The following is a 27,937-nucleotide window of genomic DNA, read 5'->3' as shown; positions in this document are numbered from 1 at the left end:
CTTCTAGTACCCTGTTCCAGCTCTTTAAGTTGCTAGAGGGCTTCCATTTATCATAATTTAATTTTATAAATCTATTATTTGTGTTGACAATTCCTGACTTTGATCCAGCTTTTTTTTTAAAGTCCAGTTCTTTAAAGTTTTTTCTAGAAGTATTTAGACAACGTGTGGTCCGACCATCTCATGTGAGCGCTAAAAGCACAGTCAGATGTAAGACGACACCGCTACTTTTTGTTTTATCAGTCATTGTGGTTGGAAGTGAATTCTTAATCGTTCATTTTTTTGTTAAGCCGTGGAACTATTGAAGTATCTAAAGTAGCTTCAGTTGCTAGAAATGTAATTTAAACATGTCCTGACTGCGACGTCGATGCTTTCAGCGCCTTAGGAAAGGTAGTAAGATCCCTTAGTGCTGTTATGGACCTGTGTTGGTAAGTTTGGAAGGTCAGAGCGCCTCCCATTGGTCAGAGGAGAAGGAGCAATTAAATACAGAGGATTAAAGGGATAGGACTGGTTAAAAAAAATGCATATTGTTTAATGCACTTGTGCAACATGCAATGCAAAAAATGCTTATATCAGGGGTTTAATATTTGTTACCTATGTCTGTCTAAAATCCAACCGCTGATGTTAATAAATAAAGTATTGTTATTTTACAGATACTGACAAAATAAAATACTTGCAGATGGGCTTACTTTGGTTAAGTCTGCAGGCTTGGGAAAATTGTGATCTTGTTTTTATATTCTTTCTTTATTGACATTGTATCTAACAGAAGGTGGCTTTACAATCTACATAGAAGGAGATAAGAACTTTCAGGAAGTTTTATTTCTGTGCATTGAACTCTACGCCTGGCTGTACAAATCCTTTCTAAAACCAGTTTAGACGTTCAGACTGGCACGGATTGTCATTGATCTGTGCTTTGTAACAGCGTTTGTTCTTTAACAAATAAATGTCTTCTCGTCTGATCATTGTTTCCATTTACAGGTGAAAGTATTCTTGTTTGTAAGAATTCTGAGCGCTCCAAGGGCATTAACTTGCTGCAGGGCACCCTTAAACCCATACAGAGCTGTCTGATGAGAAATGAAGGGGTTGGCATCACAGGAAGCATGATCCGGGCCATACTGGAGGTAAGTGAGCAGCATTATCTGGGCCATACTGGAGGTAAGTGAGCAGCATTATCTGGGCTATACTGGAGGTAAGGGGGCAGCATTATCTGGGCTATACTGGAGGTAAGGGGGCAGCATTATCTGGGCTATACTGGAGGTAAGGGGGCTGCATTATCTGGGCTATACTGGAGGTAAGGGGGCAGCATTATCTGGGCTATACTGGAGGTAAGGGGGCAGCATTATCTGGGCTATACTGGAGGTAAGGGGGCAGCATTATCTGGGCTATACTGGAGGTAAGGGAGGCATTATCTGGGCTATACTGGAGGTAAGGGGGCAGCATTATCTGTGCTATACTGGAGGTAAGTGGGCAGCATTATCTGGGCTATACTGGAGGTAAGGGGGCAGCATTATCTGGGCTATACTGGAGGTAAGGGGGCAGCATTATCTGGGCTATACTGGAGGTAAGGGGGCAGCATTATCTGGGCTATACTGGAGGTAAGGGGGCAGCATTATCTGTGCTATACTAGAGGTAAGGGGGCAGCATTATCTGTGCTATACTGGAGGTAAGGGGGCAGCATTATCTGGGCTATACTGGAGGTAAGGGGGGGTGGTCTCTGGGCTGTACTGGAGGTGAGGGGGAGCATGATCTCTGGGCTATGCTGGAGATGAGGGGGCATGATTTCTGGGCTGTACTGGAGGTGAGGGGGACATGATCGCTGGGCTATGCTGAAGGTCAGGGGGGCATGATCTCTGGGCTATACTGGAGGTGAGAGGGGGGCATGATCTCTGGGCTATACTGGAGGTGAGAGGGGGGCATGATCTCTGGGCTGTACTGGAGGTGAGGGCGGGGACATGGTTTCTGGGCTGTACTGGATGCGAGGGGGGTTCATGGCCATGTATACAGTCTGCAACTCTCTGTCCTATGTCTTTACTGTAAGTATTGGGGGGTCATTATTGATGATAGTGTAATCAGAGCATCCTATATCCTAGATTGTAGTTGGCGGAGTGGCAGACACCCCAGATGATGTTCGAGTTTATGCCTCTTGCACTCTCCTGGCTGCCAGCATAACGGAGAGTGAGGCAAACGTCAGGGGCAGGCAGGAAGAGGGAGCAATCGAATCCTGTGTGGATTGGCTACTGAAGAACGAGTTCATTCAAACTCTGGAGGAAGACAGAGAGGGCCGTAAAGGTAACTCACATCATTGCTCACGTTTGACAATCCGTGCAATTATCAGTCCTTAATACTTATCATTCCTTAATAAGGGCCATAAATGTCTCTTTCATACCTCCACATCTCTATGATTCTAGTCCTCAGTACATTGAGTAAGTACAGATTGGGGGCAAATTGTGTTTGGAACAATTTTATATTTTCTTTACCCTTGTTAAGAAATTGCTACACCACCATATAAGGTGATCATCGTAACCACTTCATATGGTGCTATGATAAGATCTGTAAAGATTTGTGGAATAATTCTTTACCTGTTACACAAAACACCAGTCAGGGAATTGAGTTACACGTCCCATCTCTCTGCAATAATCACATGCCGATGTGGATGGACTTTCCTCTGTGGTGACTGTTGCTTCCTGCACCGATCATTACAGAGACAGGGACAGTCTTAGAACTTGCGTGCACTCACTCATGGGACAGCAGTGACATACAGACTCATTGGCATAACTTTGTATGTGAGTTAGGATGTGTCGTTCCTGCTCTCTGATTGACTGACAGGGCTCTACCTGCTCTTCTTTAAAACCCTGTTTTATGAAAAAGACAGAATTTACACCCAAGACTGCAGGAACTTTAAAAGGAGTTTTGTCGCTAGAATGCCACTTTAGCACCATTTATTAGTGTACCGGGACATTCCTACCAGATTATGGGAATTAGTGAAGCATGCTCTGATATGTTCTTTAAGAGTACTAGCCAATGGATTGTGTTTTATGAAATTACCATATTTACACTGATTAACATGGCCTGTAACCCCTGCTATATTGGGATTCTATTGGAACTTTTGTTTCCATTTTTAGTCGAAGTCTATCGTCCAACAAAGCTGGGATCTGCGACTCTGTCCTCGTCCCTCTCTCCCTACGAAGCTTTGGGGATCTTTGCTGATCTGCAGAGGGCAATGAAGGGCTTTGTCCTGGAAAATGACTTGCACATCCTGTATCTGGTAAGACTATAATCCTCAGCAATGAATGGCCCGATCATGGCTCGTCTGCCACGTTCACTGATTCTCACACATGGGCTTTATTCTAATCTGTACTAATAGTAAACATATTGGAAACCAGCTTGGTACTTCGTTGCTTTATTACAAAACTCATAATCTGTAAAAATAACGTTTTGTATTGAAGCTATAAATTCCAGTTTATTCATTTACTGAGTGGCAGTTTGATTTGTAGCTGATTAGTTACTGTATATATATATATATATATATATATATATATATATATATATATATATATATATATATATATATATATACCGGTATATAAAAAGATTTATTGAATACCATTACATTATACCACGATTGCGAGAACAGATAGCAGTCTGCGCAGCCTATCTTTATGTGGCAGTGTGCCGGAGGGTTGTGCAAACTGTTCCTATGTTCCATTGTCAGGTCACACCGGTGTATGAGGAATGGACGACAATTGACTGGTACCAGTTTTTTTGCCTATGGGAGAAGCTTCCAGTCTCCATGAAACGCGTTGCAGAACTTGTTGGTGTTGAGGAGGGGTTCCTTGCACGTTCTGTAAAGGGCAAAATATCAGCTAAAAATGATCGGCAGCACCGGCAGATGGCAATCCACAAAAGGTAAGCCAGGATCCTTTATAAATTAAACTGGGACTGTGAAGAACTGATGAGGGAATTCCACTTTTGAGGCCAACATTGCTAAATGGGGCAAGCAGCTGAGCTGGCAAATATTTCCAGTTGAACTCTTTTTTAGCCTGTAGTTTGTAATTCCTTTGTCAGTTCTCCACAATTTTAGATTTAATGTGTATTTTGCATGTGTCTTGGTCTGTATCATCAGATATGGCTGTCTACATGGTCGGTCCTTGGTCTGTATGATCAAACATGGCTGTCTACACGGTCTATCCTTGGTCTGTATCATCAGACATGGCTGCGTACACAGTGTGTCCTTGGTCCGTATGATCAGACATTACTGTCTACATGGTCGGTCCTTGGTCTGTATCATCAGACATGGCTGCGTACACAGTGTGTCCTTGGTCCGTATGATCAAACATGGCTGTCTACACGGTCTATCCTTGGTCTGTATCATCAGACATGGCTGCGTACACAGTGTGTCCTTGGTCCGTATGATCAAACATGGCTGTCTACACGGTCGGTCCTTGGTCTGTATCATCAGACATGGCTGCGTACACAGTGTGTCCTTGGTCCGTATGATCAGACATTACTGTCTACATGGTCGGTCCTTGGTCTGTATGATCAAACATGGCTGTCTACACGGTCTATCCTTGGTCTGTATCATCAGACATGGCTGCGTACACAGTGTGTCCTTGGTCCGTATGATCAGACATTACTGTCTACATGGTCGGTCCTTGGTCTGTATCATCAGACATGGCTGCGTACACAGTGTGTCCTTGGTCCGTATGATCAAACATGGCTGTCTACACGGTCTATCCTTGGTCTGTATCATCAGACATGGCTGCGTACACAGTGTGTCCTTGGTCCGTATGATCAAACATGGCTGTCTACACGGTCGGTCCTTGGTCTGTATCATCAGACATGGCTGCGTACACAGTGTGTCCTTGGTCCGTATGATCAGACATTACTGTCTACATGGTCGGTCCTTGGTCTGTATGATCAAACATGGCTGTCTACACGGTCTATCCTTGGTCTGTATCATCAGACATGGCTGCGTACACAGTGTGTCCTTGGTCCGTATGATCAGACATCACTGTCTACTTGGTCGGTCCTTGGTCTGAATGATCAGATATGGCTGTCTATTCAGTCATGGTACATGGATTTGTAATATATAGGTATGTTTATGGCTACTCCCATTTTGTTGCCCTATTTTATCTTAGAAATGTTGGTATTTCCCAAAAGTTTACATATGTTTGTCAAATAGTCTTGTCACACGCTTTCTTTCCGGTTTTAACAGAGAATTATTCATAAAGACTTGCAACACTTTAATAAGTTGTTTAGTTCCTATTAAGCACTTTTATTCCATTTTTGAGTCGGCCAAAAGGGCTCCCCAGGGATCTAGGGTTCTTTTCATGTGAACACAGAAGGATCTTTGATTAACAGGATAGCAGCTTTACCAGGCCATTCCGTGATCCACCTCAATCATGGTGTGAGAAGGTTTGAAGGATCCTGAAGGCAGACGTTGAGAATTGGTTCTTTATGTTTTTAATATTTATGTATTTTTCTAGGTTTTTCACCAGCCTTGTGCTCCTTGATTTAATCAGTGAGGTTCCTCTAAAAGACCTGACCAAGAAATATGGCTGCAGCCGCGGCCAGCTTCAGTCACTGCAGCAATCAGCTGCAACATATGCAGGTGAGACACTTGTCACATGTTCAGCCCTATGGCATGATTGGTAAGTGCTGTTTGTAAATAATAACATCCACAAAGGTGCTAATGATATCGAGTCTTACAAATGCCAAATGTCAGACAGTCATCTCTTTAACGTCAAATAATCATACATTGCTTGTAGTTAAAGTTGTTCTAAGAAAGGATATCGAAACTGCCTTTTCATATTGAAACTACGCCAATCAGATGGTCTCCTTGATAGGAAGAAACGCCTCTAGTGGCTGTATGACCGTGTATGACCGCCACTAGAGGCAGATTAATCCTACAATGAAGATATTGATGAACGACAAGGTTTTCAGTTGCAGGGTTAAAACTGTGTGGACATGGCACCCAGGCCGCTTCATTGTCCGGTGTGTTCTGTTAAAATCCATTAAATCAACTCACTAGTTTAGTAAGTAAGCATTCATGGTTCTATTTCGATTACTGTATTTGACACTTGTTGCAGTTGGCTTCTTGAGTTATAAAATATTCAGGGTTTTTCATTGAGTGAGAATTGTTTGTTGTAGAAATAGAGCTTGGTTGCTTCATCTAAGTGTTGCTTCTAAGTGTGTGTGTGGTTGGAGATATTCTGGAGAGTTTTACAGAAGCTTCAACTGTCTAAGAGCTGTGCTAAGAGTTCTTTTTTACTGTTACAGATAAGATTCATCTGTAGGAAAAGGTTACTGACTGCACAAGGTTTGATTTCCTGTTGGTAATTATAAGGCATTTGATTGGATTAGGTAGCTACTTGCTATTGATTGCTATTTAAATTAGCTATTGTTTGCTAATAAGCAGAGGCCTACCCAGGTGTTAAACATTCCTAGTGGGTGGTGATTTTAGGAGTATATAAGGGTAGTTGTCATTAGCTTGGCTAATAGAGCTTGGTTGCTTCATCTAAGTGTTGCTTCTAAGTGTGTGTGTGGTTGGAGATATTCTGGAGAGTTTTACAGAAGCTTCAACTGTCTAAGAGCTGTGCTAAGAGTTCTTTTTTACTGTTACAGGTAAGATTCATCTGTAGGAAAAGGTTACTGACTGCACAAGGTTTGATTTCCTGTTGGTAATTATAAGGCATTTAATTGGATTAGGTAGCTACTTGCTATTGATTGCTATTTAAATTAGCTATTGTTTGCTAACAAGCAGAGGCCTACCCAGGTGTTAAACATTCCTAGTGGGTGGTGATTTTAGGAGTATATAAGGGTAGTTGTCATTAGCTTGGCTAATAGAGCTTGGTTGCTTCATCTAAGTGTTGCTTCTAAGTGTGTGTGTGGTTGGAGATATTCTGGAGAGTTTTACAGAAGCTTCAACTGTCTAAGAGCTGTGCTAAGAGTTCTTTTTTACTGTTACAGATAAGATTCATCTGTAGGAAAAGGTTACTGACTGCACAAGGTTTGATTTCCTGTTGGTAATTATAAGGCATTTGATTGGATTAGGTAGCTACTTGCTATTGATTGCTATTTAAATTAGCTATTGTTTGCTAATAAGCAGAGGCCTACCCAGGTGTTAAACATTCCTAGTGGGTGGTGATTTTAGGAGTATATAAGGGTAGTTGTCATTAGCTTGGCTAATAGAGCTTGGTTGCTTCATCTAAGTGTTGCTTCTAAGTGTGTGTGTGGTTGGAGATATTCTGGAGAGTGTTGCGTCTAAGTGTGTGTGGTTGGAGATAGTCTGGAGATAAGCTGGAGGTAATCCAAGGTATTCAGGAGGATAAATAAAAAGTTAAGGTTTGTTTGATTTAAATTATTCAACTCATTGGAATGGCAGACTTAGTTCAGTGTAATAGTTGCTTTGCATTTGTTTCACGTTCCACTTTTTGGAGGTTTGGTTGTTGTCTAATCTGTAGACAGTTCTCTATTTTGCGGCAGGAGATTGTATTTTTGAAGTCTGAGATTTGTAAATTATCTGGTAAACAAACTCAGGCTGGAACTGCTGCAAAGCCACTGCCGCAGAGACATACTAGGAATGGCAGATGGATTACTGTAGGATCTGGTAGACTTGGAGTTGTGGATAAAAGGCATATTGCACAGTCTGTTGCTCTACATAATTCATTTTCTGCACTTTCAGAGTGTAGTGGTGTCGTGGAGAGAGGCACTGAGGCTAGTGGTGTTGTGCAGAGAGGCACTGAGGCTAGTGGTGTTGTGCAGAGAGGCACTGAGGCTAGTGGTGTTGTGCAGAGAGGCACTGAGGCTAGTGGTGTTGTGCAGAGAGGCACTGAGGCTAGTGGAGTTGTGCAGAGAGGCACTGAGGCTAGTGGTGTTGTGCAGAGAGGCACTGAGGCTAGTGGTGTTGTGCAGAGAGGCACTGAGGCTAGTGGTGTTGTGCAGAGAGGCACTGAGGCTAGTGGTGTTGTGAAGAGAGGCACTGAGGCTAGTGGTGTTGTGAAGAGAGGCACTGAGGCTAGTGGTGTTGTGAAGAGAGGCACTGAGGCTAGTGGTGTTGTGAAGAGAGGCACTGAGGCTAGTGGTGTTGTGAAGAGAGGCATTGAGGCTAGTGGTGTTGTGCAGAGAGGCACTGAGGCTAGTGGTGTTGTGCAGAGAGGCTTGGTGAGGCCTAATAGAAAGCAGTTGTTGGTGGGGGATTCCATCATAAGAGGTGTGGAGATGGACAATGGTGGTCTTGTGAGGTGTCTTCCCGGAGCTACTGCTCACAGAGACAGGAGACGTATCGGTAATATTGTTAAGCAAGCAAAGCAGGAAGGGGAATTGGATGTACTTGTCCATTTAGGGACAAATGACTTGGCTTGCAATGAGGTTTCAGAGGTTAAGGAAGTTTTTAGTGTTTTTGCCAATGATATACGGCAGGTTGCTTCCACATTGTCATTCTCTGAAGTTCTGCCTGTGCATAACACTCAGAATGACAGGCGGATGCGTATTAGGGACTTTAACTTGTGGCTTGGTGAATGGTGTCGGGAGCAAGGATTTGGCTTTATTGCTCATGGTAGCTCTGTTTGGAATGGAAATAAACTGTACAAAAAAGATGGTTTGCATCTTTCTCAAAAGGGAACAAATGTTCTCAGTGAGCAGTTCAGAGGTTTTGCTAGGATGTATTTAAACTAGGAGGGGGGGGCAAAAGGGTGATAAAACATCAATCCAATTGTCCCCCAAAACAAGGACAGAAGGTGCCTGTAGCAAGTGTGTTAAAAAATGATAAGCTTAGAGTCATGTCTACAAATGCTCGCAGTTTAGGGAATAAGATCCATGAACTTGTGGCAATAATGGCAACTGATAGTGTAGATTTAGTCGCTGTTACTGAGACATGGTATAATGAGAAAAATGACTGGGACATAGCAATACCAGGGTACTCTTTATATAGAAAAGACAGGGAAGGCAAGAAAGGGGGAGGGGTGGCCCTGTATGTAAAGAATAGCATAAAATCTAGCCTAATAAAGGTTAGTGAGGCGAACATAGAGTCAGTTTGGGTTACGTTAGAATTTGGTAATCACACAGTAACTCGTGTAGGTGTGATTTATAGGCCCCCAGGACAAATTGAAGAGTTAGATAATCTACTAGTTGAAGAAATAGCTAAAATGACAATGAAGGGGGAAGTTATCATCATGGGTGACTTTAATCTTCCTGATATAAATTGGAAAACAAAAATAGCTACTTGTGCCAGGAGCACACATATTCTAAACTCCCTACTGGGATTGTCTCTAAAACAAGTCGTTGAGGAGCCAACTCGTAAAGAGGCCATACTAGATTTAGTGTTAACAAATGGAGATTTGGTATCAGATATTACTGTAGGTGAAAGTTTAGGATCCAGTGATCATCAGTCAGTGTGGTTTAATATAAGAACAGTGACTGAGTCACACCACACAAAAACAAAAGTTTTAGACTTTAGAAAAACAGACTTTTCCAAAATTAGAATATGTGTAAAGGAGTCATTATCAGACTGGAGCAATTTAAATGGAGTCCAAAAGAAATGGGATTATTTAAAAGTTGCACTACTGAAGGCAACAGAAAATTGCATTAGGCTTGTCAGTAAAAGCAAAAAATTCAAGAAACCACTGTGGTACTCCACAGATGTAGCCAAAATAGTAAAAAACAAAAAGTTAGCATTTAGTAATTATAAAAAAACCCAGAGTGAGGAAGACAGAATGACCTATAAGATTAGGCAGAAAGAGGCTAAGCAAGTTATAAGAGCTTCCAAATCACACACAGAAGAGAAAATAGCACAGTCAGTAAAAAAGGGGGACAAAACCTTTTTTAGATACATAAATGAGAAAAGAAAAGTAAAACAAGGATTAGTTAGATTAAAAACAAAAGAAGGAAGGTATGTAGATGAGGATAAAGGTCTAGCTGACTGCCTCAATGAATATTTTTGTTCGGTATTTACAGATGAAAATGAAGGAAAGGGACCTCAGTTAAGAAAAAGGATAAATGAGTCATTTATTACACGTGAGTTTACAGAGGAAGAGGTTCTATTTCAACTGTCAAAAGTAAAGACAAATAAGTCAATGGGACCTGATGGAATACACCCAAAGCTATTAAAAGAGCTTAGTGGTGTACTAGCAAAACCATTAACAGATTTATTTAACCAATCATTGATAACAGGAGTAGTCCCAGAAGATTGGAAGTTAGCGAATGTTGTGCCCATTCACAAGAAAGGTAATAGGGAGGAGTCGGGCAACTATAGGCCAGTAAGCCTAACTTCAGTAGTGGGGAAAGTGATGGAAACCATGTTAAAGGATAGGATTGTTGAACATCTAAAAACACATGGATTTCAAGATCAGAGACAACATGGGTTTACTTCAGGGAGATCATGCCAAACTAATCTTATTGATTTTTTTGATTGGGTAACTAAAATTATAGATCAGGGTGGTGCAGTAGACATTGCTTACCTCGATTTCAGTAAGGCTTTTGACACTGTTGCACATAGAAGGCTTATCAACAAACTACAATCTTTGAGTTTGGATTCCAATATTGTTGAATGGGTAAGGCAGTGGCTGAGTGACAGGCAACAGAGGGTTGTAGTCAATGGAGTATATTCGAAGCTTGGGCTTGTCACCAGTGGGGTACCTCAGGGATCTGTACTTGGACCCATTCTCTTTAATATTTTTATTAGTGATATTGCAGAAGGTCTTGATGGTAAGGTGTGTCTTTTTGCGGATGATACTAAGATATGTAACAGGGTTGATGTTCCAGGAGGGATAAGCCAAATGGAAAATGATTTAGGTAGACTAGAAAAATGGTCAGAGTTGTGGCAACTGACATTTAATGTGGATAAGTGCAAGATAATGCATCTTGGACGTAAAAACCCAAGGGCAGAGTACAGAATATTTGATAGAGTCCTAACCTCAACATCTGAGGAAAGGGATTTAGGGGTGATTATTTCTGATGACTTAAAGGTAGGCAGACAATGTAATAGAGCAGCAGGAAATGCTAGCAGAATGCTTGGTTGTATAGGGAGAGGTATTAGCAGTAGAAAGAGGGAAGTGCTCATGCCATTGTACAGAACACTGGTGAGACCTCACTTGGAGTACTGTACACAGTACTGGAGACCCTATCTTCAGAAGGATATTGATACCTTAGAGAGAGTTCAAAGAAGGGCTACTAAACTGGTTCATGGATTGCAGGATAAAACTTACCAGGAAAGGTTAAAGGATCTTAACATGTATAGCATGGAGGAAAGACGAGACAGGGGGGATATGATAGAAACATTTAAATACATAAAGGGAATCAACACAGTAAAGGAGGAGACTATATTTAAAAGAAGAAAAACTACCACAACAAGAGGACATAGTCTTAAATTAGAGGGACAAAGGTTTAAAAATAATATCAGGAAGTATTACTTTACTGAGAGGGTAGTGGATGCATGGAATAGCCTTCCAGCTGAAGTGGTAGAGGTTAACACAGTAAAGGAGTTTAAGCATGCGTGGGATAGGCATAAGGCTATCCTAACTATAAGATAAGGCCAGGGACTAATGAAAGTATTTAGAAAACTGGGCAGACTAGATGGGCCGAATGGTTCTTATCTGCCGTCACATTCTATGTTTCTATGTTTCTATTGTTGGGAATTCAGACAGAATACAAAGTAAACTTCAAATTTAAATCCAAAATAGCCCAACTGGAATAATCCTGTAAGTCGGCTATGTTACCAGTTCAGCTACTTTGGACTTTGAATTTCTTACAATTCTCACTTTCATAAATAACCCTGATGGAATATTATTTTTGGCAACAGAACCTCTTTAAATTCACTCTTTACCTATTAATTTATATCGTGCAAAAATGTGTGCAAACCTTATCTCAGCTGAATTAAGAGATTTGTAACCATAAATCTTAAACCATGAGTTTCTCCATTATGTGGACAATCTCCAACTCACAGCACTTTCCACAAAATTGGATACTTTCTGTGGGTTCCCACCAGACCTCCTCCATCTTTATATAAATACTCTAAAAGACTGGACTCGCGGATTTGTGTTTCTTGATTGATGTTACTTTTCATTCTTTAAAGGGACTCTATAGTCTACATATAAAAGCAAGAAAGACAGGTCCCCCAGCCTTCCTTCTTGCTTTTATATGAACTTACATTTAATTAAAAAAAAATTTGACGCGTTTTTATATTAAAAACTTACCTCCGTTCCAGCGCCGAGCTCCCAGCCAGGCCGCGCCCCCTTTTTCGTCAAAATGACGAAATCGCGGGGCCCAATAGGACGCTTCTCTGAGAGAAGCGTCAGGGCGATGTGGTGCGCATGCGCGGCTTCGCGCTGCACCAATCGCGTTCTTCATAGAGCGGCATTGACAGCCGCCCTATGAAGAACCTGAGCGCTTTACCGCGCATGTGCGCGGAATGCGCGTTCGCGAGCTGAGCTGTCTGACTGACAGCTCAGCTCGCTTTCTAAAATTATCAATAAGGGGGGACCTACTGTCCCCCCCCGGCCCCCACCCCTGAGCGGTGGGTGGGGGCCCTAAAATTCCAATAGGGGGGGGACCTACTGTCCCCCCCCGGCCCCCACCCCTGTGCGGCGGGTGGGGGCCCTAAAATTCACAATAGGGGGGGGACCTACTGTCCCCCCCCGGCCCCCACCCCTGTGCGGCGGGTGGGGGCCCTAAAATTATCAATAGGGGGGACCTATTGTCCCCCCCCGGCCCCCACCCCTGAGCGGTGGGTGGGGCCCCTAAAATTCACAATAGGGGGGGGACCTACTGTCCCCCCCCCGGCCCCCACCCCTGTGCGGCGGGTGGGGGCCCTAAAATTCACAATAAGGGGGGGGACCTACTGCCCCCCCCCCGGCCCCCACCCCTGAGCCGTGGGTGGGGGCCCTAAAATTCACAATAGGGGGGGACCTACTGTCCCCCCCCGGCCCCCACCCCTGTGCGGCGGGTGGGGGCCCTAAAATTCACAATAAGGGGGGGGGACCTACTGTCCCCCCCCGGCCCCCACCCCTGTGCGGCGGGTGGGGGCCCTAAAATTCACAATAAGGGGGGGGACCTACTGCCCCCCCCCCGGCCCCCACCCCTGAGCGGTGGGTGGGGGCCCTAAAATTCACAATAAGGGGGGGGACCTACTGCCCCCCCCCGGCCCCCACCCCTGAGCGGTGGGTGGGGGCCCTAAAATTATCAATAGGGGGGGACCTATTGTCCCCCCCCGGCCCCCACCCCTGAGCGGTGGGTGGGGGCCCTAAATACAAAGGGGGTGGGGACCCTAGTTAACCTCCCCCCCCCCCCAAAAAAAAAAAACTTATCTCCCTACCTACCCCCCTCACCCTAAAAATAATGAGGGGGGACCCTTTAACTAAAAACCTGTAAAGAGAAAAAAATAAGATAAAAACAACTTACCATTCGATGTTTTCTTTCTTCTAAAATCTTCTTTCTTCAGCCCCAAAAAAGGCCAAATAAAAATCCATAATAACCGACGCAATAAAAAAAAAAAAAAGACCCGAGCGCAAAAAAAAATAATCCATCTTCACCCATGGAGGGCTCCGCGCAGACTGAGCTCCGCAGGGCGGGGGAAGGCTTATAAAGCCTTGCCCCGCCCTGCAATTAGGCTAAGAACACTCTGATTGGTGGGTTTAAGCCAATCAGAGTGCTCTTTGTCATTTTACAAGCGTGGGAAAGTTCTTTGGAATTTTCCCACGCTTGTAAAATGACACAGAGCACTGTGATTGGATGGATTTCAAGCCATCCAATCACATTGCTCTGTGTCATTTTACAAGCGGGGGAAAATTCCAAAGAACTTTCCCACGCTTGTAAAATGACAAAGAGCACTCTGATTGGCTTAAACCCACCAATCAGAGTGTTCTTAGCCTAATTGCAGGGCGGGGCAAGGCTTTATAAGCCTTCCCCCGCCCTGCGGAGCTCAGTCTGCGCGGAGCCCTCCATGGGTGAAGATGGATTATTTTTTTTTGCGCTCGGGTTTTTTTTTTTTTTTTTTTTTGCGTCGGTTATTATGGATTTTTATTTGGCCTTTTTTGGGGCTGAAGAAAGAAGATTTTAGAAGAAAGAAAACATCGAATGGTAAGTTGTTTTTATCTTATTTTTTTTTTTCTTTACAGGTTTTTAGTTAAAGGGTCCCCCCTTATTATTTTTAGGGTGAGGGGGGTAGGTAGGGAGATAAGTTTTTTTTTTGGGGGGGGGGGGGAGAGGGTTAACTAAGGTCCCCACCCCCTTTGTATTTAGGGCCCCCACCCACCGCTCAGGGGTGGGGGCCGGGGGGGGGGACAGTAGGTCCCCCCCCTATTGTGAATTTTAGGGCCCCCACCCACCGCTCAGGGGTGGGGGCCGGGGGGGGACAATAGGTCCCCCCCCTTATTGTGAATTTTAGGGCCCCCACCCGCCGCACAGGGGTGGGGGCCGGGGGGGGACAGTAGGTCCCCCCCTATTGTGAATTTTAGGGCCCCCACCCACCGCTCAGGGGTGGGGGCCGGGGGGGGGCATTGGGCCCCCTCCCTTATTGTGAATTTTAGGGCCCCCACCCGCCGCACAGGGGTGGGGGCCGGGGGGGGCAGTATGTCCCCCCCTTATTTTTTATTTTAAGGCCCCCACCCACCGCACAGGGGTGGGGGCCGGGGGGGACAATAGGTCCCAATTATTGATAATTTTAGGGCCCCCACCCGCCGCACAGGGGTGGGGGCCGGGGGGGCAGTATGTCCCCCCCTTATTTTTTATTTTAAGGCCCCCACCCACCGCACAGGGGTGGGGGCCGGGGGGGGACAATAGGTCCCCCTTATTGATAATTTTAGGGCCCCCACCCTCCGCACAGGGGTGGGGGCCGGGGGGGGCAGTATGTCCCCCCCTTATTTTTTATTTTAAGGCCCCCACCCACCGCTCAGGGGTGGGGGCCGGTGGGGGGGCAGTAGCCCCCCCCCCCTTATTGTGAATTTTAGGGCCCCCACCCGCCGCACAGGGGTGGGGGCCGGGGGGGGCAGTATGTCCCCCCCTTATTTTTTATTTTAAGGCCCCCACCCACCGCACAGGGGTGGGGGCCGGGGGGGGACAATAGGTCCCCCTTATTGATAATTTTAGGGCCCCCACCCGCCGCACAGGGGTGGGGGCCGGGGGGGCAGTATGTCCCCCCCTTATTTTTTATTTTAAGGCCCCCACCCACCGCACAGGGGTGGGGGCCGGGGGGGGACAATAGGTCCCCCTTATTGATAATTTTAGGGCCCCCACCCGCCGTACAGGGGTGGGGGCCGGGGGGGCAGTATGTGCCCCCCTTATTTTTAGGGCCCCCATCCACCGCTCAGGGGTGGGGGCCGGGGGGTGGGAGGAGAGTAGGTCCGTCCCCCCCCCCTTCAACCACTATTGTGGCCAGACAGCATCCCTGTGGGTTCGGGCTTCAGCTGTCAGCTGAAGCCACGCCCACAGCAGTGCTGACAGGCTGTCAGCACACAAAGCGCGTTCACAGTGCTTTGTGTGCTGATAGCCCGTCTGATGCATTCACCCAGAATGCATCGGACGAGAGGCCTTTTTAGGGCCTCTGAACTCGGAAGTCCCTCTGGTGGCCGTCTGATTGACTGCAACAAGAGGTGTTCCAAGCTTCCAATGTAAACACTGCATTTTCTCAGAAAATACAGTGCTTACAAGAAAAAGGCTCCGGGTAGCTGTAGCACTCACCTAAACAACCTCATTAAGCTGAAGTTGTTCAGGTGACTATAGTGTCCCTTTAATGTTGGAAAGATAACTTGTCTCCTGTAGTCTTTATACCAATATGGATTTAATGCTTTGTGTTCCAGGAATGGTGACCATATTCAGTAATCGGCTCGGATGGCACAATATGGAGCTTCTCTTGTCCCAGTTCCAGAGCCGACTCACCTTTGGTATTCAGAGGGAGCTGTGCGACCTGGTCCGAGTGGACTTACTCAACGCTCAAAGGGCCCGGGCTCTCTATAATGCTGGCTTTATCACAGTGTCAGAGCTGGCAAGAGGAAATGTCATCGATGTGGAAACCGCATTGAAGAACGCAGTGCCCTTTAAAAGGTGAGTGCTTTATCTTGAACTGGCTTTGGTCTGTCAGTGACCAACAATGAAGTCAAGGTTGCTTACTGCTATTAAATGCTTCTTATGATGCCACTTGCGCTATGCCACGTGGCCGATTCCACTTGCGCTATGCCACGTGGCCGATGCCACTTGCGCTATGCCACATGGCCGATGCCACTTGCGCTATGCCACGTGGCCGATGCCACTTGCGCTATGCCACGTGGCTGATGCCACTTGCGCTATGCCACGTGGCTGATTCCACTTGCGCTATGCCACGTGGCTGATGCCACTTGCGCTATGCCACGTGGCTGATGCCACTTGCTCTATGCCACGTGGCCGATGCCACTTGCGCTATGCCACGTGGCCGATGCCACTTGCGCTATGCCACGTGGCCGATGCCACTTGCACACACACTTGGCCTATTATTATGTGATTGTAATTGTGCCTAACGTCTGTCACATTTCTATTTGATCTGACTATTTACGTACTATTATCTAAAAGATAATTGTACTATTCCAGGTTATATCATTTGCTTATTATGTGTGTGAATTATTTGCGTATGACATCCTCCATTGCTCCAGGAAGATGAAGCTGTAAGTCGGGTTAGAAGACATAGGTTTTATTTATGGTATTCCCATCATTCAGGGTTTTTTATTATTCAGGATGAATAGGCCAAGTTTAGGCCAAAATAATAGAAATGACATTTTTGAGGATTTTTCCAGTTGGCTGTTGTGTGAATTTCTGACCGTCACATTTTGGAAAATATCTCAATCCATTTTCCCCAACACAACTGGAAGACATATGTGCATCCTCTGAGACGTAACCAGATCAGTAATTGGTTCATTGATGTCACTTTTCCCAACTCCGTGAAACATAACTTTTACCTTAGGAAGGGTGAGTGACTGACTGCATTTACCCAATCGGGAAGATAACAAACTTAAGGCCTCGATCCAATTCTTCTCTAATGGTTTATCTGCAAAAATGAATATAGACTTTTTAAAGGAATGCTATATTGTCAGGAATACAAACATGTATGGTTTCTCTGTGACTGTTTAGGGGTCTGCCCTCCTATTAAATCACTCTGAAATGGTGACTTTACTCAGAATTCCGCGCTGCGCCAATCGTCATGTCCTCATGCAGATTCATTGAATCAGTGCATTTCTATGGGGAATGTTCAGCACCTCCATGGAGATGCTGAACGTAGGTGCTACACGCTGCAGCACTGACACCAGAAGCACCTCTAGTGGCCAATGGAGTGACTGCCAGTAGAGGTGTTACTAGGCAGCAATGACACTGCTTTGTCTCTGAATATTACCGTACATTGAAAAGGCTGCAGGGACAGGCTTTACACACCAGAACCACTGCATTAAGCTGTAGTTGTTGTTGTGACTCTATAGTGTCCCTTCACAGATGAGTTCTTTCTTTTTTGTTAATCTTTATTTTCAGTAATTAAGCTTACAGGCATGCTTGTAATGCCACGACAGCAAGTACAAGCCTATCCAATCTGAAATAAGCAACATCATGGTCATGAAAAAATGGGTGGGGGTATAAGAAACATGCTGGGCAAAATGCGACAGTAGGCTAGGAATCACTAGTAGTAACGTATAGGCTATACAAACTGACCTTATGGTTAATCTGAAAGTAATAAGGTATAACAGACTATGTTGAAAGAACTTTCCTGGTACTATACGGTGGCTAATACAGCCTAATGTGATTTAAAAGCAGGAATACATGAATGAGGAACATAACTGGTTAATGAAAAAAAACTCTGTGGCTTCAGCAGGATACGGGAAAGTCCCAGAATATGAGTTGCAAGTCTGGGAAACCCTTGACATAGCAGCTGAGCTCATGAAATGCAGCGGTAATAAGAGTGCGGTGTAGAGCATCCCTCCAGCCCCAAGACGGAGTACAGGCCAGCATCTCTGTGCCACGGGGTTAGTAGCTCACAGAGTCCAAGTCCATCTCGGTAAGGGAGAAACAGGAAGCCTCGGTGTCACTGCACCGCTGGTTGCAGTCGGTCTTCTGTCCATGTGGACAATGCCATAGGGTCTCACCTCCATTGGCTCTTGGCCAGGTGGACTAGTAGTACAGGAAACTTGCGCTTGTAAAATGGGAAGTCCCAAGGTAGACCCACCTACTATTCACCTTCAAGAGGTTGAGGTGACCGTTATCTGGCGCGCCTCCAAGGTGGCCCAGAAATGGATAAATATGTTCTTCACTCGCTTCAGAGATTGTTGGATGCTATCAGGGCTTTCCACTTTGAGCTTCATATGCTCTGTACCATGGAGTAAAGACATAGCTGCCATCCTAGCAGAGGGAGCCATGTTCCCAGTCTGGAGCAGGTGCAGTATGCAAGAACCACGCCTGTGTGGACCGGGAAAACCCCCACAGGTTAATTTATTATATAGCTAAAACAAAATATAAATAACATAAAATAAAATAATATAAAGGTAAATTTTTCTGCATAACTTGCAGCTTATGCAAATCTAGGAAGTAACTGGGCTCACTTTGTTTTCTACAGCACTGCTGAACATATTGGTAAGCTTGCTTATGGCCAAACACAGGTGTCCAATCCGTGGCCCTCCAGCTGCTGGATCAAATGTCACATTTTCTGGCTACCACTGATGCTAAATGCATTTGTATTGCAACGTCGTTCTTTACTATCACAGCCTCAGCGTTGTGTGATTTTTGTGATACAAATTCTTAAAGAACACCACTCTTTCTCGTATCTGATAGATTAAATAAAAACACACATTGCAATAATCAGTGTGTTCCCTTGGCATTTCAGCCCAGTAAAAACCATGGTACAGGCATGGGGATTTGTTTGCTCCTGTTGAGAAGATTGTGGTAGGTGGGAGGTTTGTCCTGGTTGGTTCACCTGTTAAATTGAGTTGCAGGTCTACCAAGACAAGGCCGGGGATTACTAGAACCTTTGATAGAGGCTGTTCTATTTGGTGCATAATTGATTAAAACAAAGTTAACTGCTTTAGACTGGGTTATAATGAATGACAGCAATGCAGATGATGATCTTTATTCCTAGCCATTCAATGTCTCTGATGACAAGAGGCACAATCCACAGCGTGCAGAGCCCTTCCTGCATAATTAACAGTGACAGACTCTGTACGTTCAGATGCAGATTGTCTTTCTGCTATGAATACAATTTACATTTTCTGATTTACCATATGATTATTCTGCAAGACTCCCGTATTGATGGAGATTTTCATGACTCACATCCTTTCTCTGCAAATTAACACGGCACACAGATGTTGTTTAATACCTTATTGATTTAATAAACCCCCTTCCCCCAAATTGTTTCAAGGAATTTCAAATAATTGTGAATAATAGATTCCTGTCCTCTTTCTTAGGAACCTCTTTGGGTTTCTATTCACTAAATGCTGTAAGACAGTCATGTTAACCTGTTCAACTATTCACAAAAGGTTATTCGGGTATTCATTATTTCAGCTGAATTTCTACTTCTAAATTGACTGCAGTTAAGTTCTTTATATCTTATCTTTTATCTTCATAATATGAGTGAAAAGCTACATTGCAGCCAAATTGTTACTGAATTGGCTTCATTAGGTTTCTCCAATTCTCCTAATATAGAGCTGGGAACTAATTCCCCTAATCCTAAATCACTCTAAGCCCCCTTAACAATCTAAGGTTACCCCAGCCCTAAATCGTACCCCAAATCTGACCTTAGATTAATGGCATTTTTTTTCATGTGGTAGGAAAATGTTGATGCAAATTTGGTTGCAATTCTTTTGTACTATGTTAAATTGAATCTCACTGCAGCAATAAGATCAATGGCTAGTATGACTAAATTTGGTTACCTTTCAGTTCTTGGTGAAAAAAGTGAACTATTGGGAAATTTTAACAAATTGAGCCAAAATTGCAAAAGCTAATTTTAATAGGTCCTTTTGTGTCAGGAATTATTTAAATACTGGTCTTCCAGTTCATAGCATAAAGCATTGAATAGCCTTCCAGCTGAAGCGGTAGAGGTTAACACAGTAAAGGAGTTTAAGCATGCGTGGGATAGGCATAAGGCTATCCTAACTATAAGATAACGCCAGGGACTAATGAAAGTATTTAGAAAATTGGAGATATAGCAGCAAGTGAGATTTCTGGCACTTGTTCCTTATGTGTACAGCAGCTAAAGCTTTCCCAAACCAGAGTCTCTTTTTTCTGGTCGTTGATGCAAGTAAAACTGGGGATGTAGGGAACAGGGCCGTCTTTAGCGCGGGGCAAACAGGGCAGCTGCCCCGGGCCCAGTTGCTCCTGGGGGGCCCCAAAGCAGCTGCCCCGTGGGCCCCGCGATTTGAGCAGCCCCCATGTACCCAACTAAGGAGGGCCCCCCGGGTGGCCCATGCACTAAGGGCCACCCGGTAAGCATGTGTGAGCAGGGGCCGGTCGGGCGCTGTGACACTTAAACAGTGCGATTGGACCCCTTCCTGTACCGGCTGGGAGGAAGTGAGTGCCGCGCGTCACTTCCTCCCACCGGAGATAATAGCCGCGCGGGAGGAGAAAGGCAGGTGGAGGGGAGTTCCAGTGGAGAACTCCCATCTGCCTCAACCTGCCACTGGACCCCAGGGAAACCACCCTCCAGGAAAAGGTAAGAACCTGGAGGGTGGCTAAATGTGTGTGTGTGTGTGTGTCAGTAGTATGTATGTGTATGTCAGTATGTCTGTGTATGTCAGTATGTCTGTGTGTGTGTGTGTGTGTGTCAGTGTGTGTGTGTGTGTGTATGTCAGTATGTCTGTGTGTGTGTCAGTATGTTTGTGTGTGTGTGTATGTCAGTATGTCTGTGTGTGTGTCAGTATGTTTGTGTGTGTGTGTATGTCAGTATGTTTGTGTATGTCAGTATGTCTGTGTGTGTGTATGTCTGTGTGTGTGTCAGTATGTCTGTGTGTGTGTGTCAGTATCTGTGTGTCAGTATGTCTGTGTGTGTGTCAGTATGTGTGTGTGTGTGTCAGTATGTCTGTGTGTGTGTGTGTCAGTATGTCTGTGTGTGTGTGTGTCAGTATGTCTGTGTGTGTGTGTGTCAGTATGTCTGTGTGTATGTCAGTATGTTTGTGTATGTCAGTATGTTTGTGTGTGTCAGTATGTGTGTGTGTGTGTGTCAGTATGTCTGTGTGTATGTCAGTATGTTTGTGTATGTCAGTATGTCTGTGTATGTCAGTATGTCTGTGTGTGTCAGTATGTGTGTGTATGTCAGTATGTCTGTGTGTGTGTCAGTATGTTTGAGTGGTTGTGTGTGTCAGTATGTTTGTGTGTGTGTATGTCTGTGTGAGTATGTCTGTGTGAGTATGTCTGTGTGAGTATGTCTGTGTGTGTGTGTGTGAGTATGTCTGTGTGTGTGTGTGTCAGTATGTCTGTGTGGGTGTGTGTGTCAGAATGTCTGTGTGTGTCAATACATCTGTCAGTTTATGTGTCTGTGTGTGTTTGTATGTATGTGTGTGTCAGTATGTCTGAATGTATATAAGTATATATTTGTGTCAGTATATGTCTGTATGTGAATGTGTCAGAAGGTCTGTCAGTGTGATTGGGGGTTGGGCGTAATTGGGGGGGGAGGGGAAGGGGCAGGGCCTAGGGTGCCCAAGAAAATGCTTTGCCCAGGGTTCTATTCATATTATAGACGGCCCTGGTAGGGAAGCAGCGCTAACAATTAAAATCCTTGTGTGGAGTCCAATGGAGCCAATATAAGGGAGAAAACAAAATGGGACAGGAATACTAATATAGTGTAGTATGTCTATAACAGCAGAGGCAGAATAGAAGGAAAAAATACATTGCACTCACACTTTTCTGGAGCTTAAGATCAGCTCCAGATCACAGCGTATGGGCGGTACAATCCCCGTCTGACCACCAGGACCATGCTTGCATCCACAGACGGGGATTGTGCAACATATGTTTTCCTTATATTCTGCCTCTGCTGTTATAGACATATTACACTATATTAGTATTCCTGTCCATTTTATTTTCTCCCTTATATTGGCTCCATTGGACTCCACACAAGGATTTTAATTGTTTAGCGCTGCTTCCCTACATCCCCCGTTTTATTTAGAAAATTGGGCAGACTAGATGGGCTGAATGGTTCTTATCTGCCGTCACATTCTATGTTTCTAAAGCTTTGCTATACAAAACTGGGCAATTAAACCGCAGAGTAGCGCTTATCGCTCCTTAGTGTTGGTTAGTAATATTACTGACCCTAATAACCAGCCGTTCTGTTCGGCTTCCTTTAATACAAAACAGCCATATAATCTACTACCCTGCAATCTGTATTACTTCTATAGTATCCTGATAAACTGAGAGATATTACTACTACTGAAACAAAACATAACAAAACACTGTCTCATATAACCATTGTTGGATTACAGGTTAGTAAAGTCCTTTAGATCTATCTAATTGGTTTCAATTAATATGCAGTTAATAGCCAATCGGCTATTTACACTTGTCCAATTATTTTAGCTCCCTTTTGTGCCAGTTCTAATATGTATCACAAATGTTGAAAAGAGAAATAAATAAATATTATTTATAAAGCCAGAAGTTAGGAAGGAATTCAGGGACAGGCTGTGAAATAGTGTCTGCTTAATGGGACACTATAGTCACCTGAACAACTTTAGCTAGATGAAGCAGTTTTGGTGTATAGAACATGCCCCTGCAGCCTCACTGCTCAATCCTCTGCCATTTAGGAGTTAAATCCCTTTGTTTATGAACCCTAGTCACACCTCCCTGCATGTGACTTGCACAGCCTTCCATAAACACTTCCTGTAAAGAGAGCCCTATTTAGGCTTTCTTTATTGCAAGTTCTGTTTAATTAAGATTTTCTTATCCCCTGCTATGTTAATAGCATACTAGACCCTGCAAGAGCCTCTTGTATGTGATTAAAGTTCAATTTAGAGATTGAGATACAATTATTTAAGGTAAATTACATCTGTTTGAAAGTGAAACCAGTTTTTTTTTCATGCAGGCTCTGTCAGTCATAGCCAGGGGAGGTGTGGCTAGGGCTGCATAAACAGAAACAAAGGGATTTAACTCCTAAATGACAGTGAATTGAGCAGTGAAATTGCTGGGGAATGATCTATACACTAAAACTGCTTTATTTAGCTAAAGTAATTTAGGTGACTATAGTGTTCCTTTAATATCTTATCTGCTGAGCCACTTCTTAAAAGGTTAGCATGTCCTATAGATGGTTGCATTCTCTGAATACTTGCAAGTATTTCAAAGGTCTATTATTTTGTCCTCTATCCCTGCTCTGCCTCTTTGACATCCCGCTTGTTTTCTTCACCAGTTCCATGTCTATTCATTGAGATAGAAATTTTAATGGCACTTATCAAGTTTCACTTCAACTTTTACAAAACCCACAGAATCTTTCTCGTGCAGAACCTGGGATGTTTTCTACTGAATTCTGTAAGACCTCACTAATTTAGTTGCTTGTTACTTGTCAGAAAACGTTTCACTCTAACACTTTGTGTTGCCTATATCTTTCAGTGTCCGGAGAGCAGTGGATGAAGATGAAGAGGCAGCTCAAGAGCGTCGAGCCGCTCGTTGCATCTGGATATCAGGGAAGAAAGGCCTCACTGAGAGAGAAGCCGCTGAACTGATTGTGGAAGAGGCCAGAAGATTACTAAAACAAGATTTGGCCATGATGGGAATCAACTGGGATCCTGACTCTGATTCCTCTTTCAACACAAGCGATGAGTCAGGAGAGAGGAGAAGAGAAATGGAGTCTGGGCAAACATCCGCTTCATCTAGAACAGAAAGGGAGCCTGGGCAAACTTCTACTTCATCTAGAACAGAAAGGGAGTCTGTGCAAGCATCTACTTCATGTAGAACAGAAATGGAGTCTGGGCACACATCCGCTTCATCTAGAACAGAAATGGAGTCTGGGCAAACATCCGCTTCATCTAGAACAGAAAGGGAGTCTGGGCAAACTTCTACTTCATCTAGAACAGAAAGGGAGTCTGTGCAAGCATCTACTTCATCTAGAACAGAAAGGGAGTCTGTGCAAACATCAGCTTCATGTAGAACAGAAATGGAGTCTGGGCACACATCCACTGCATCTAGAAGAGAAATGGAGTCTGGGCAAACATCCGCTTCATCTAGAACAGAAAGGGAGTCTGGGCAAACATCCGCTTCATCTAGAACAGAAAGGGAGTCTGGGCAAACATCCGCTTCATCTAGAACAGAAAGGGAGTCTGGGCAAACATCCGCTTCATCTAGAACAGAAAGGGAGTCTGGGCAAACATCCGCTTCATCTAGAACAGAAAGGGAGTCTGGGCAAACATCCGCTTCATCTAGAACAGAAAGGGAGTCTGGGCAAACATCCGCTTCATCTAGAACAGAAAGGGAGTCTGGGCAAACATCTGCTTCATCTAGAAGAGAAATGGAGTCTGGGCAAACATTCGCTTCATCTAGAACAGAAAGGGAGTCTGTGCAAGCATCTACTTCATGTAGAACAGAAATGAAGTCTGGGCAAACATCCACATCATCTAGAAGAGAAAGGGAGTCTGGGCAAACATCCGCTTCATCCAGAACAGAAATGGAGTCTGGGCAAGCATCAACTTCATCCAGAACAGAAATGGAGTCTGTGCAAGCATCAACTTCATCCAGAACAGAAATGGAGTCTGTGCAAGCATCAACTTCATCCAGAACAGAAATGGAGTCTGTGCAAGCATCAACTTCATCCAGAACAGAAATTGAGTCTGGGCAAACATCTACTTCATCTAGAACAGAAAGCGAGTTTGTGCAGGTATCTACTCTATCTATTACAAAGAGGCTGTTGGGGCAGGTATCTGTATCATATAGAACATTAGATGATTCAGAAAAACCATCTTCTTCATCTCGAACCAAGAGGGAATCAGGTCAGCCATCTAAATCATCTAGAAAAGTGGACAAGACAGGGCAGCCATCTGGCTCATATAGAAGTGAGGAGTCGTCAGAGCAGGCATCTTCACGATCTGAAGCAGAATTTAAATCTGTAAAATTATCTGCTTCATCTAGAACTGCAGTATTATCGGAACCATCAACTTTATCTAGAATCGATAGGGAGCTAGTAAAAGCATCTACTACACCTAGAATAGAAAGGAGATCAGAAGGGTTGTCTTCATTAACAAGAACAGAAAGAGATCCACTGGAGACATTTAAGTTCTCAAGAAAAGACCCCAGGAAAAATAATTTCCTGGAAAATGTGTTATTAAAGGATCCTAGACAAGTGTCAGTGCAGAGAAAGGAAGATTGTGTTCATTCAGACTCTTCACAACCTAAACCAAGTTGTGCAGAGAATGAAAACAATCCTTCAAGTCCATCAGCCACAGTGTCTGAGAACATTTTTAACGAGCTTCAATTAATGAATGAGCCTAGAACAAATTTACTTAAATATAACTCAGAGGAATTATTAAGTGATAACACTCTGAGTAATTGCTTGATTGATGAACCATTAAGAGAAATCGTTAATGTCAATGTGAACAAAACACTGGTCTATACAACTGAGAGAGACTGTGCCTCAAAGGTCAATATTATACATAAAGCCATGGTCGTCCAGGATAGGGCCAAACCCCAAAGCAATGCACTACCTGCCGTCTCCTCGATTTTACAAGCACCAATCATCTCTCATCTTGATTCAACAATGGGCCACATTATCTTAGGGAATCTGCCCGCTATACAGAGCGAGAATGACGCAACAGTCTACAAATCTGAAACCCTGAACGTAACACCCAAAGCTGAGATTTGCATACCAAGTAATTCTGGATTTTATTCATCTCCAGATTTGCATTCTGGATCAAAGGCATTTGAAGACAGTTTTCAGTTGGATACCCAGACTGAGCGACTCATGCAGCAGCGGATGACCGCAGAATCTGTGATACAGAAGGAAGAACTAGATCTGGACTTGCCGGCAGTATTTTTAGGAAGACAAAGTGTTTTACAAATTGCAAATGTTGCAAAAGTTATCACTGAGGCAAGTGAAGCACTTACAGAAATGAACCCATTGAATCAGATGACCGTGAAAGCTATAGAGAGAGCTGCGAGCTTCCTCAGTGAACAGATTGTATCCTCAACATGTCCAGAACCGGAGAATCAGCTAAAAAGTGCAGAAAAATGCTCTTGGCTTAAAGGTAATGATATGTCTCTCACCGATACACAGCTCCAGTGCTTTTTTCAGAATTCTCCCTCTCTAAGTAAGTGTCATGTCCTGCAATGTGTAGAGAGCCCAGACTCCCTACACAAAGATCCAGACTGCACACAGGTGACTGATACTGTCTATCAGATGGTGGAGACAAGCCTGAATATGAGTGATAGTTTCCTCTTTGATAGCTTTACCGAGGATATAATTACCGATCCTAAACCACAAGATGTCAATCAGCCTTTATTTGCAGCTTTACAGCCAGCCATCTCCAATGAGAGGCTTCAGATTGATAATCTAGATAACTCCTCTGACCTCAGAACTGAGCAACCAAATGAACTCGTTAATTTTAATGATGGATCCATGACTTTTTCCCAACTTGATTCCTTCCAGGTAATGGAAGTTCTAGAAAATGTAGATATTGCTCCACCATTGGACATCAAAACCGCAACCACAAGTCCCACTCCACCAAAAAAGGCTGCAGAAGATGGAACTAATTCTCATGCACAGCCCAGAAGGCTTGGAGTAGTAGAGATAATGAAAGGCCAATCACTGTGGTCTCAAGCATCATTTAGTTTGAGTCAAGGTATGCAAGATGCCCTAGATCAATGGCCAAGTCTTTCAAATAATCTTAATTTCACTGCCAGTCCTTCTGAATCACATGCAAGAGAACCTTTACTGGGATTCAACCAAGAAGGGGCAGAAGGTTACTCAAGAACAATTTGTCAGCAAATACAGATTTGTGCTTCTGATATAGAGGCTGATGCTATCAACCCTCCTGTAAATGACAACCATTGTTTCCTAGAACTCATGAGCCGGAATTCTACACCTATTGCTCTTCAAGAAAATAAAATAAAATCGGACACCAGGCCTGGAAGTAGGAATGAACTTGTTCCACCAACTCCGCCAGCAGATTGTGTGACTGGACAGTTGCTTGGCATGTCCTCTATTAAATCAAGCAATAAAATTAAAGTGATTGAGTCTCCGACAAGTCCTCCGTTCATTCAACTGGCGATCGAGGATAATGAAGAGGAAGTTCCTGGGACGCCAAACAAAAGCTTTGATCCAAGGGCAGGCCGCATTTCTGAGTTAATTCCAGATGTCTCTGCTATAGACGAAGGCTTTTCTCTCCAGTTATCACAGGATACATGTCCCTTCTCTGTTCCTTCTAGCTCAGATACTTTCAGTATTATTGATGTTGCGAGTGACCAGAAACTGTTTCACACATTTCTAAAGGAATGGAGAACCCAGTCTAGATTTTCCCTATCTGTGGCTTGTGAGAAGAGTAGGCAGCCATTGCAATCCCATTCCTCTATTGGAGGAAGGTTTAAACAAGGTCAGTGCTGTTCTTTACTTCTTAGAAGCTATAAAGGAGGTAATCATTTGAATTTCATGTTGTCTTTATATACTACTTGCAGACTCCGCATCACTTGTATGGTGGGTTACATGGCACACACAAGGTTATTTGAACTTTAAGCACACACAGGAGACTATTAACCGAGCGGGAGATAAGAAATTCCAAATTAAACACACTGTGTAATAAGGAAGCTAAAATGTGCTTCCTTATTACACAGTGTGTTTCAGAGTCGTCAACCTTCATCACTCCAGCAATTGTAGACCACATCTTCCCTGATGCTTTGCCAGCATTATGGGAGATATAGTCCACAACATCTGGAGTGCCGAAGGTGGACGGCTCCGAAACACACTGTGTAATAAGGAAGCACAACTGCGCTGTAACCACAATATTTGACGCTTCTATTTGACTCTCGGATATGAAGTGCACCCCAC

The 27,937-nt window shown here is 44.0% G+C and overlaps 1 protein-coding gene across 1 annotated transcript in view; it reads left to right on the top strand.

Annotated features, from left to right (window-relative positions):
• POLQ (DNA polymerase theta) overlaps positions 1 to 27,937 on the top strand; it is a 102,356-nt gene that overhangs the window by 23,678 nt on the left and 50,741 nt on the right. Inside the window, exons 11-17 of the mRNA XM_063433495.1 lie at positions 976 to 1,118; positions 2,088 to 2,286; positions 3,120 to 3,262; positions 3,710 to 3,903; positions 5,484 to 5,608; positions 15,789 to 16,032; positions 23,518 to 27,485. Of these exons, the coding sequence (XP_063289565.1) occupies positions 976 to 1,118; positions 2,088 to 2,286; positions 3,120 to 3,262; positions 3,710 to 3,903; positions 5,484 to 5,608; positions 15,789 to 16,032; positions 23,518 to 27,485 (5,016 nt within the window). The remainder of the gene's footprint in view (positions 1 to 975; positions 1,119 to 2,087; positions 2,287 to 3,119; positions 3,263 to 3,709; positions 3,904 to 5,483; positions 5,609 to 15,788; positions 16,033 to 23,517; positions 27,486 to 27,937) is intronic.

This window comes from Pelobates fuscus, chromosome 1 (assembly GCF_036172605.1).
Source record: "Pelobates fuscus isolate aPelFus1 chromosome 1, aPelFus1.pri, whole genome shotgun sequence".
In the NCBI taxonomy this organism is placed as follows: Eukaryota; Metazoa; Chordata; class Amphibia; order Anura; family Pelobatidae; genus Pelobates; species Pelobates fuscus.
Note: the sequence above shows the minus strand (reverse complement) of the source record. Positions and strands in the feature narration are given on the sequence as shown.